Source organism: Antedon mediterranea, chromosome 1 (genome assembly GCF_964355755.1).
Source record: "Antedon mediterranea chromosome 1, ecAntMedi1.1, whole genome shotgun sequence".
Lineage (NCBI taxonomy): Eukaryota > Metazoa > Echinodermata > Crinoidea > Comatulida > Antedonidae > Antedon > Antedon mediterranea.
In genome coordinates, this window is record NC_092670.1 from 24,823,701 (window position 1) to 24,835,787 (window position 12,087).

The 12,087-nt window shown below is 33.2% G+C and overlaps 1 protein-coding gene across 7 annotated transcripts; it reads left to right on the forward strand.

Moving 5' to 3' along the window:
• The first annotated feature begins 979 nt into the window (after positions 1 to 979).
• LOC140063552 (uncharacterized) lies at positions 980 to 11,151 on the forward strand. 7 transcript variants are annotated; one of them, XR_011847632.1, is made up of 10 exons: positions 980 to 1,128; positions 2,349 to 2,454; positions 3,073 to 3,208; positions 3,304 to 3,396; positions 3,582 to 3,887; positions 4,185 to 4,250; positions 7,502 to 7,584; positions 8,082 to 9,385; positions 9,420 to 9,487; positions 9,522 to 11,151. XR_011847632.1 is itself a non-coding variant. In XM_072109926.1 (8 exons), exons 1-8 carry the CDS (start codon positions 1,070 to 1,072, stop codon positions 8,121 to 8,123), a joined length of 891 nt encoding a protein of 296 aa, XP_071966027.1. In that variant the 5' UTR covers positions 980 to 1,069; the 3' UTR covers positions 8,124 to 11,151. The 7 variants fall into 7 exon arrangements, 1 of the variants encoding a protein (XP_071966027.1); XR_011847635.1 differs by having other exon boundaries at positions 8,082 to 9,691; positions 9,760 to 11,151; XR_011847631.1 differs by having other exon boundaries at positions 8,082 to 9,487.
• The last annotated feature ends 936 nt before the right edge of the window (positions 11,152 to 12,087 follow it).

The following is a 12,087-nucleotide window of genomic DNA, read 5'->3' on the forward strand; positions in this document are numbered from 1 at the left end:
TGGCCTTCACGTGGTCCTCCTTGTAATTACCAGTGACAACTGAGAAACAAACACCTTTATAAAAACAAGAAATATTTCTTACAAAAAAACGCTGCTCGCTTGATATATTGTCCCCCCTGAAAAATATTTTTTATTTCAAATTTGTTTTTGAATGTGTCATTTTATTGTAACATAATAGTTATTCACATTAACCAAACAATTATTTACCTGAAAAAAAAAATGTAATTTAAAGCAAAAAAATACTTAAATTGTCTGTCAGACAATGGTTTTTGGGTTATAATTAAATGTTTATTTCTGTTTTTATACATGAATAAATATTATTATTATTATAAGTGAATAACTTTTGTATTTGAAGTAAAATATAACAAGAATTCATACTTTGATATATCATAATTGTGCAATTGAAATTGCAAAATAAAAAATACTGAATCTGTAAAAAATAATGTGCTTAATAAATAATTTAAATAAAAATACTCAATTTCTGTCACTTTAGTTTATTTTATTTCTAAGGTCAAGTCTGGGGGTCACTTCATCAAGCCTAGATGCTTCAAGTGTGAACAAATTGTATCTTATTACAACCTGAAAACTTTACTATTACTGTATATGGACTTTTTTGATAGGAATTCAATGATTATCTGACAGCGAATTACAGTATTATATATATATCGGTCTAGATTGTCAAATGGGACTCATTGTAAATACCAGAAATAATCTCTTCTCCCAGACGTGCTTTGGGGTTTGTAATTTTAGCATGACCCGTCCCCAAAAACGTCGGCCTCTAGAACTATAACTGATACTTGCTTTAGCTTCTGAATGAGTAGTCCTCTTGGGACGTACCTGGCTAAAGCAGCAGCGTGATAATTCATGCGCTTTGATGATCAGGTTTTATTTGTTTTAAAATTTACTTATATTTCCCCCACCCGATAGAGGTCGCTATGATAATTCATGTTGTGTATGACGTATTGATTCACGAGTTTGATGACGAAAAGACCTAGTTAGCGAAGTGTCTCTCGCAGCAGCATTCAGCAGCCTAATTTTCGTATCGTTTTGAAGTAAATAAACTTAAATTATGGCATTAAATTCTTCACACAGTGGCAGTAATGGCGTAGTGTTATTCGCAGGAGAACGGTATGTTTATTTGTTATTCTTCTTGTTGGTGTTGCGCTCGTGTTTTACCGTCTTTAGTTTGTATTCTAGAGCTAGGCCTAGGCTAGAGTCCAGTCTAATAAGAGGCTAGATCAACAGAGAGAGTATTATGAATCACGATCGGGACCATATTACGGACGATCGGGCACAAGCTAGGCCTAGGTCTGACCTGTCCTCTTCTTTAGCTAGTAGGGATCTACTGCCACTAATGTTATACTGGGCCTACGCTAATCTACGTCCTCCTTCTGTAGGCATCGACCATGACTGACGTCCAGTCAATAGGGTCGGGTATAGGGTTCTATGATAAAAAATGATATCAAGTACCTGTAAATGTATGTTACTATAAATAATAATAGGCCTACATTGACAATAACAAACAATATAACTTACACATACAGGTACTCTAGGCCTTTATAGGCTAGCCTACTAGGCCTAGCCTAGGCCTAGTAGTAAATTTAACTTATATATTAAGTTGAATTAAAATCAGTTTAAATATTTAATTTCATATAACTTTTCTTTCCATTTTTCTCTACAAAAAACATCGCTTATCACATAAATGAATAAGCCTGTATTTTGGCATTTTTTTACATTAAAAATATATAAAACATACAATGACATCACAATAACATTAAATATAATGTTAGCATGAACTTGATAACAGTTTTTATCATAAAACCCTATACCCCCGGCCTTGCCGACTGGACGGGCCCTACCAGACAAAGATTATGTACATATGACCCTTCAACAAACATTTAAATTTGACCTTTGGAATTTGAGCTTTTGGTTTAAATAATATGAATATGAAGAATTTTATAATTTGTGATACTCTTTAGAAATATGTATTGTTACTGTAGAGTACTGTACTTGCTCTTTCTAAAGTAAACACACAAAAACAAAGATTAATAATTAATTAACTAATTAAATTAATATTCTGTCCACGGAATATGACTTACTATCCTCCTCATTGTACAAGTCTCATGTATGTAGACTTTTTATTTAATATACTGACATAAACAAATTTTCCCTTTATCCAAGAAGGTTATTTTCAACAATGTTTGGTGTTTAAATGATATTACAGTATTAAATTAGTCAAACTTTCAAAATGGACTTTGTACCAATCGGTAAGTATGAATATTTATACAGTGTACCAAATATTTACTTCCTTTTTCAGTAGAGAATATTATTTATAATTATCATTACAGAATTGTACATCATCAAGATGGGGTTGAGATAGAGTTTGAAATGAAGCCAATGAAGGACCACTTTAAAGGAACCAAAAAAGGCAAAGTGTATTTGACAACTCTAAGGGTAAATAACTACAATGAATGCAAAAATAACCTATGCTATCTACAAGATCTAAAACACCCTCTAAATAAATTCTTTAAGCTTAAGCCAAACTGGTAGACTGATCACTCTGAATCAAAACACTAAACTCTGCCGACAATCATTTGTTTATAATTCTATTCATGTATTTAATAATATAAAGTTTGTTAGATCTCAGTAATTTCTTTGTTATTGTATTTATTTCAAATGTAAATCAACCAACCAAATTTAATTTGTATCTTGTTTTAGAAAATGACAATAAATACTACTTATCATAACAATTAACATAAGATAATAATAATATTCTCAGTTCTCTGCAATGAAAGATTTTATTCGGTATATACAAGCCACCAGCCCCAAAATACGATAAATATTATACGATATTAGATATGTACAATTGACAAGTGATCTATATTATGTGCATACAATAAATCTGGAAAGTGATACTATTGTGTTTTTGTCTGTGGATTTAAGTAATGACCTTAGGTAGAATATGTTTGAGATATGGTGTGGAAGGGTATCAATGCTGAACTCTCCAAATATGAAACCTTATTTCAATGCTATAATTAATGTACATTCTGACATATATAATTGTATTTTTAGTTGATCTTCCACAGTGCAGGCAATGATTTGATGCAGTCATTTGCAATGCCGTTCTATTATCTCAAGGATTTTGAGATTAAGCAACCAATTATTGGAGCCAACTATTTAAAAGGAAGGATTCTTGCACAACCTAATGGTAACATTTTTATTTTCAATAATTTCATTTAAAATCATGTTTAAAATATTAAGACACCGTTACTCTAACTGGTACTGTATGTGTTTTGTTAATAGGTGGCTGGGAAGGACAGGCTAACTTTCAAATGCATTTCAAGAGTGGTGGGGCTATTGATGTAGGAGAAAGACTTGTTAGACTGGCAACCAAAGGTACTATAAATAAAAGTTTCAAAATTGCACTGTATTGAAGTAGTACCTGTTATTAGTTGTAAAATGCTATGTTAAGAGACTAGTAATGGAGTTCGGTTTCAGGAGGGTTGTGATGAGTTGATAGTACTGAAACTAAAACTAATGAAATAATTTAATTTACTAACAGCATTTACTTTAATTTTCAGCACCTAAAGTTGCACCACCGAATCCAGGCCAAGCCGTCCCTCAGCAGAATGGTTACGCACCCCCTCCAAATGCCTATGGTGTTCCCCCTATGAATGGATATGCACCTCCACCACAAGGCGGATATGCGCCAATGGGATACCCTCCAGCTGGTGGGTACCCACCACAAGCAGGAGCGTACCCACCCACAGCAGGGGCATATCCCCCAGCTCAACCATATGGTTACCCTCCAATGAATACAGCACCTTATGGAGGTGGGTATCAGTACCCACCTACTGGGGCTTACCCTCAAGCTGCACCTTATCCAAGTAAGTATTTACAATTATTGTGAGCATTTTTTAATTATAGATTTATACCTAAAACAATTATACTTATTTCATAGACCATAACCTAACCCTTAATCTAGGCTTAGATGATACAGGCATACACATGAGATGTTGTAATGTAATATTATGGAATTTTATATCAAATATTTATTAATATATTATTATTAATTAATATATTATTATTTTATGGCAAATGTTGTGCGAGGAGATACAGCAGTGACAATTTTGTTAATAATTTGAACAAACAAATATAATTTGAAATTGTTTTTCATCTTTTAGCTGAACAGCCTCCAGCCTACACCACTGTTGTACCAGGCTCTACTGACCCATCTGCTCCTCCAATGAGTAAGTTCATACCACATTCATTCACTTAGTAAAAAGCTCTTACTTAACATACTTGTAATATTTCAAGGCCCATTAACAGTAAAACAATATCCCAAAATGGATAAAATGTAAAATCTCCACTGCAATAAACAAATTCCCATTTGAATCCAATAAACTCTCGCGCATACAAATATAATATTTCAATATTGCGTAATCTTGCACTACTGCCCTCTATGTGGTAATATAATTCTGTTGAACTTACTCAAATTTTTTAGCTTCTAGATTCTGATGAATTTTCTTTAATCATAGTTCCCTGATCTAAAAATGTACATTTTAAATGTAGAATAAAAATGCTACATATAAATAATACCGTGAAATGAAGCTACTATTATACTACAGAAAGTAGGGTAGGATGGGACTGCCATGTTCTGTATAAGCAACTGGTACACTTAGACCAAATGAAGCTACTATTATACTACAGAAAGTAGGGTAGGATGGGACTGCCATGTTCTGTATAAGCAACTGGTACACTTAGACCAAATGAAGCTACTATTAATTATTATACTACAGAAAGTAGGGTAGGATGGGACTGCCATGTTCTGTATAAGCAACTGGTACACTTAGACCGAATGAAGCTACTATTTTACTACAGAAAGTAGGGTAGGATGGGACTGCCATGTTCTGTATAAGCAACTGGTACACTTAGACCGAATGAAGCTACTATTGTACTACAGAAAGTAGGGTAGGATGAGACTGCCATGTTCTGTATAAGCAACTGGTACACTTAGACCGAATGAAGCTACTATTGTACTACAGAAAGTAGGGTAGGATGAGACTGCCATGTTCTGTATAAGCAACTGGTACACTTAGACCAAATGAAGCTACTATTGTACTACAGAAAGTAGGGTAGGATGGGACTGCCATGTTCTGTATAAGCAACTGGTACACTTAGACCAAATGAAGCTACTATTGTACTACAGAAGTAGGGTAGGATGAGACTGCCATGTTCTGTATAAGCAACTGGTACACTTAGACCGAATGAAGCTACTATTGTACTACAGAAAGTAGGGTAGGATGAGACTGCCATGTTCTGTATAAGCAACTGGTACACTTAGACCAAATGAAGCTACTATTGTACTACAGAAGTAGGGTAGGATGAGACTGCCATGTTCTGTATAAGCAACTGGTACACTTAGACCGAATGAAGCTACTATTGTACTACAGAAAGTAGGGTAGGATGAGACTGCCATGTTCTGTATAAGCAACTGGTACACTTAGACCAAATGAAGCTACTATTGTACTACAGAAAGTAGGGTAGGATGAGACTGCCATGTTCTGTATAAGCAACTGGTACACTTAGACCAAACCCTCGGTTAGCAACGAGAACATCTCAAACATACAGTTTGGGTTTAGTGGGTTTTTTCAATTTTTATGTTCAGCGATTTCACAACTTTTTTTGTTTTGTTTGTTTATTAGTTGTTATAAGAAATCCAGCATATTATTTATTTATTTTTAAATTATGCTTTTTTTTTTAAATTCTCGGCTTGGTACATAATAAATGTAAACTAGAAAATAATATAATCCAGTGAAGATGTTTAAAATTCAGTGATGCTTTTGTATGATCCTCTGAGAGAAGGTGATGCATAAAGGGATTAAAATAATAAAACATAGCTGCTGCAGTGTGATTGTTTATAGAATAAAATATGCTTACTATATTTCATTTTTTTATGTGCAGTTTTGATAACACATCATTGTAATACACAAATGTACAACAATGTTGTGTACTTGGGATTAATAAATAACTGTAATCTAAAAGAAAATCATGAAATGTATTGAGGCATGTAGTCAGTACTATAACGTTAATTTATTTTATTAACAATTTTTTTTAAAGAAAATTTAAATGAATTTTATATTTTATTAATATTAATTGATTTATATTAATTTATCTAATTTTAATGGATAGATCCATTCCAACTTTTGACAGCTTTTCATGTAAATTGAGGAACTCAAGTAAAAACATAATTAATATATTTTGAAAATAGATTGATAGATTAAAGCAGTAGATTATATTTTTGGGTCCTCTGGAATAATCCCACCCCAAACTGAACATGAATTTTGTTCAAGAGAAGAATGCAAAACTAATTTCATTCTTTACTTTCATGTTGTCTACTAGATGTATAGCTTGAAAGTTTACATGACTGTATTCCCTTAAACATTGATTACTACTGACAATGTCTTGGCACATAGATTTATTGACAGGCTTTAATCTTCTTCTATACAAATGCTTTGATTACATTGCATGCGTAACACTACTAGATAGCCTATGGCCAGCTATTGAACATAGATATCGATGACAGATATGTTTGTTCAGATGCGATTCGTTAATAGCAATCCTTGAAATGGCTTTGTTTAATAAATGCTATCCTACATGCTAGACACAAGCCTAGAATTGTAATGAATTCCAATCGCCTTAATGGTTACGCTTTATTACGTTTTAAAACAATTGCGTAGTACAAAATACGTTATTAAAGCATATTTTTACATTTTTTTATGGAATAAAACTGATTGATAATAACACTGAAATACAATTATGTTAACAATATAGTCATATTGTAGGTAATTACTGACATTAAGTTAATTAAAATATTTATAACATTGTGTACAGAGGTGATAAAGTATATTTACATAAATCCAGTCTTAATTAATGTTAATAAATAACTGACGCTTATATTGACAATAAATGTGTTTGTTCCAAATGCACAATTAATATATTATAATAATTATGTTGGCACAGTGATTGAAGTTGTTGTCTCTGGCATGAGGTCATAGGTCAATCCACATGTTATTTGTCATCTGTTACCTGAACACTAAAGTAATTGATACACCTGTATAATGCACACTTCCATTATACAATATTGATAACAGTCTATTTATTATAACAAAGTTTCTTGTTAAAGATATTGCTTGAAGCAATTATTGGCACAGAAAGAATAATATTATAACCTTGCAATTTCTGTAACTTAGTTTAACATAAACTAAAGTTTTAAAACGTAAAAGCGAAAGAGAATTAGTGCTGTATCTATGCATGCACAAATTATATATTTTTTCCAAGCTAAGAATAATTGTTTTTGCATAAATGAAAATGATAATCAATTAATCAATTAAATATTACCTTGTACAAAAAAAAACACAGAAAAATTAAACAATACAGTATAAATTCCTTACTTACTATTATGAAAACATAACTATAACATGGTTCCTTTTATTTTCAGATGAAAAGGGCCAACCTACCAATAATGCTTATTACAACCCTGCCAACCCACAGACTGTGTATGTACCGCAGGACCAGCCCCCAGTAAGTAAATCAATATTCAAATGTGGCCATTACTGTTTTTGTTATACTCTCTGTAACCTCACCTAATCTTTTTTCATTGGTGATGTCTTAATTTTGAACTTGCCTAATGCCTTTATCTTCTGCATTCCAAACACTCCACCTCCCTCACCCCCTTCCCCCCACCCCACCACCTGTACAAACAAAACAACTTTATATACTTTTAATGGTACACGCTGTAGTGTTAGACTATTGTCAATCACGGCCTAAGAATTGGATTAATTAAAAAAAACGCTATAAAAAGAATATTTACATCTTCAAGAAATTTTACATCTTCTTTCCGCCTGAACATTTGACTCGCATATAATATGCAAATTTCATTCATTTTTCCACAAAAAAAAATATATAATCATCTTTAATATATTTAGTTAGAAGTCATCGAAAGATAATTTAGAGAAATTAAATATTTATCAAATTATTCAAAGCTTTTCATAATTATGAAATTTATCTTTCTTTTTTAGAGTGCTCCACCTGCATACAGTGAAAAGGATAAGAACTTATAAGTTGTCATTACTTGCACCAAATCAATTTGAGAATAAACTTGTGTCCAGACTGATGATAATAATATGTTAACAGTGTTATTATTGTCTAGGGTCATCTAAACATAAGCTAAAGTATAGTATTCAATTTAGTAGATACATTGTAAAAAGCTCAAGAACAAAATTATAATTAATTATTAATTCGTATTTTCTTTACTGGTAACAATGCATAGCAAACAAATTATTTGATAATGAAATATAGAAACATAAATTATTTAAACATAAATTATTTAGTGTTTAAAGTAGATGAATGTGTTCAAATGATTGTTGGTCTTTGCAACATTGATGATCTCTCTAATGGGTTCACTCCAAATAATTTGTAAATAAGAAATATTATTGTATATAATGAAGTGTTATCTATAGCAATTATATAAAAATAAATTAATTTATGATGGAATCGAGAAATGTGCACCAACAACCTGCTGCTAGGTACAGGTAACATATGGACAACGTGAGATATTGAGAAAAATAAGAATTTCAGAAGCCAGCAAAGTGTCCCCTTAATAGAGGTTTGGCTGTAGTGTTAAAACATATATCCCCAGGCCCTTCTTTTTTTCACAGCAAAGTGTCACTTTAATAGTGTCACATGAATGGGAATGTCCCCTAATAGGGATATCCACTAACTAGTTATATTTCACCTTCAATAATGGTGTCCCATGAATAGAGGTGTCCCTGAATAGAGGTGTCCCCTGAATAGAGGTGTCCCCTGAATAGAGGTGTCCCCTGACTAGAGGTGTCCCCTGAATAGAGGTGTCCCCTGACTAGAGGTGTCCCCTGAATAGAGGTGTCCCCTGAATAGAGGTGTCCCCTGAATAGAGGTGTCCCCTGAATAGAAGTGTCCCCTGAATAGAGGTGTCCCCTGAATAGAAGTGTCCCCTGAATAGAGGTGTCCCCTGAATAGAAGTGTCCCCTGAATAGAGGTGTCCCCTGAATAGAGGTGTCCCCTGAATAGAGGTGTCCCCTGACTAGAGGTGTCCCCTGAATAGAGGTGTCCCCTGAATAGAGGTGTCCCCTGAATAGAGGTGTCCCCTGAATAGAGGTGTCCCCTGAATAGAGGTGTCCCCTGAATAGAGGTGTCCCCTGAATAGAGGTGTCCCCTGAATAGAGGTGTCCCCTGAATAGAGGTGTCCCCTGAATAGAGGTGTCCCCTGAATAGAGGTGTCCCCTGAATAGAAGTGTCCCCTGAATAGAAGTGTCCCCTGAATAGAGGTGTCCCCTGACTAGAGGTGTCCCCTGACTAGAGGTGTCCCCTGAATAGAGGTGTCCCCTGAATAGAGGTGTCCCCTGAATAGAGGTGTCCCCTGAATAGAGGTGTCCCCTGAATAGAGGTGTCCCCTGAATAGAGGTGTCCCCTGACTAGAGGTGTCCCCTGAATAGAGGTGTCCCCTGAATAGAGGTGTCCCCTGAATAGAAGTGTCCCCTGAATAGAGGTGTCCCCTGAATAGAGGTGTCCCCTGAATAGAGGTGTCCCCTGAATAGAGGTGTCCCCTGAATAGAGGTGTCCCCTGAATAGAAGTGTCCCCTGAATAGAGGTGTCCCCTGAATAGAAGTGTCCCCTGAATAGAAGTGTCCCCTGAATAGAAGTGTCCCCTGAATAGAGGTGTCCCCTGACTAGAGGTGTCCAAAGAAGGGGTTCTATTGTATTCCAGTGCCTAAACATTTATAGCACGTTGATGAATAGTTTTAATAGATGTAAGTGCAATATAAATCTGTTATTGCTGATGATTTCAATATAGGATACAAAATTTACTGTCAAAATAATAATAGTAACTTCATCGCCAATCAATGTCTATCAATAGGTATACTAAACAACAATTTCTTTAGTAGGGTGTAGCCTCCAAAGTTAATAAATATTAAGTAAATTGGTAATTATTGTTGTCATTAATTCATCCGATATAATAGGTTTTATTAAGCCAATATTTAAATTGATATGGTATATTAATTTTGACATATTTTAGAAAATGGATATTTTGGCCATTTTCGAAAAAAAAAATCGTACAGTTCGAAAATGGCAAATTTTCGACCCTTTTATTTTTTTGGACATAACTGACTTCTATATATAGTTAATTGACATGCGCAGAATCACATAACGTGTTCTGCACATGTTACCTCACCATATTTTAGAAAGAAGATATTTTGTCCATTTTCGAAAAATGGCCAATTTTCGAAAATTCAACATAACTGGTTACTATCAGCATTTTTTAGAAAGTCGATATTTTGGTCAGTTTCGGAAAAAATCCATGTAAATGTTGGCAATTTTAACGGCAGCCATGCTTTTAACAATCTACGTGAAAAAGAACACTATATTTCTTCATTTATTCGAATGTGCCTAGGGGAACCAATGGGGGCTTAGTTTATAAAAACGTATATGCGCAATGATGCTCTACTTTTTTCCTTGATATGACCTGACCGTTCCGTCTTAATTATTGTTTTGAAATATGTTATGATTATGTTAATGCATTTCTAGTATCTAAATTTGATTAAAATCCATATATAACACCATTCTTAGTTTCTCCGTTTATATGCAAATTAGGAATACAAATAATCGGATTTCCATATCTTCAGAACCGCCGCAGGTAAACCGTTTGTATTCTTTTAAATTGCATGTCAAAAAAACATTTCAGCTCTAACTTCGTTTTATACACAATATTAATATCAATCCACCTCAATTATCGCAGTAATGTTTTTGCTATTATGAATATTAATGTTGCATTTTGTATTGTACATGCGCAGTTGCCACCATAATTGATTCTATTGATGTCTGGCCATAACATTAGTCAATAACATTTGTTGGAGATCTTTGCACTTTCGATTTCTCGATTATACATACACATGTTGGTTGTTGAAATACATTTAATGTTGTTTGAATTTAATCACATAGAAACTGCCAGAAAGGTAGGCCTATAATAAAATTGTGCATGCAATATTATTTATGAAAAGTTAAAATGGTGGCAATGGCGGTGACCATAATAAAAATGATTTTGATAAATGATGATCTGTTTGGTTGCTTCATTGAGCGCAACGCAATGACACACGCGCAACGCAAGTAATTTAACCAATCATGATGCGATATGGATCATTCTAACTGTGATTGATCAACACTGTGCTTACTTCATTACGTCGCGTCCAAGTGGGAATACCAATCTTTAGCAGAATGAACAAAATCGTTAAATATTTAAATCTACAAAATTAATTAATATTTTTCTTTTATCTTTTGTGGTTCACCACCACCTTTATTCATTTAAGAGCCATTGTCTGTAAGAATCAAAGAAATATCAAAAAGAGTGGCAGACTCAAAAAAATGGATTTCTTTCAAATTTTGCACATGGCTATATATGTGTTGAGAGAAATCAAATATGAAGTATTTTTTATTCCACACGTATATTTCCATGGCAACGGCCAAATTTGTGTTTTTGACAAATTTTGTCCCTTTTTAAGGTTTTTTAAAATGGATATTGGTACTACTTTGATGAACGATATTTTTGTTTTGTTCATTTAATTATAAAAAATAATTAGTGTATGCATAATAACAATGCATTGTGCACCTGTTTCAAATTTTTTATTTTTTTTTATTTCATACTTTGGGAGATACCATTTATTTAAAAAGGGGTGTTTTTCACTTTTTTTTAATTGTTCAATGCAACTAAACTTTACTTCACCATAACGCCCAAAGTGGTGTATTTTTTTAGCTGATTTATTACAAATAGGTAGTTCCAATGTTTAATAATTGATTTCTAAAATAAAATACTGGGGTAAATTTAAAATCTGCAAGCAGTGTTGCGAGAAACATAGGCATTTTTATATTAAAAAAAACATGGTATATTAGTAAAAACATTTTATTTTCTTTGATTATTTGATTTGAAACTCATTGGTCAGAAAAATTCTTAATGTTTTATATAGTTCTAGTTGTGTTGTGAGAAAAAACTTT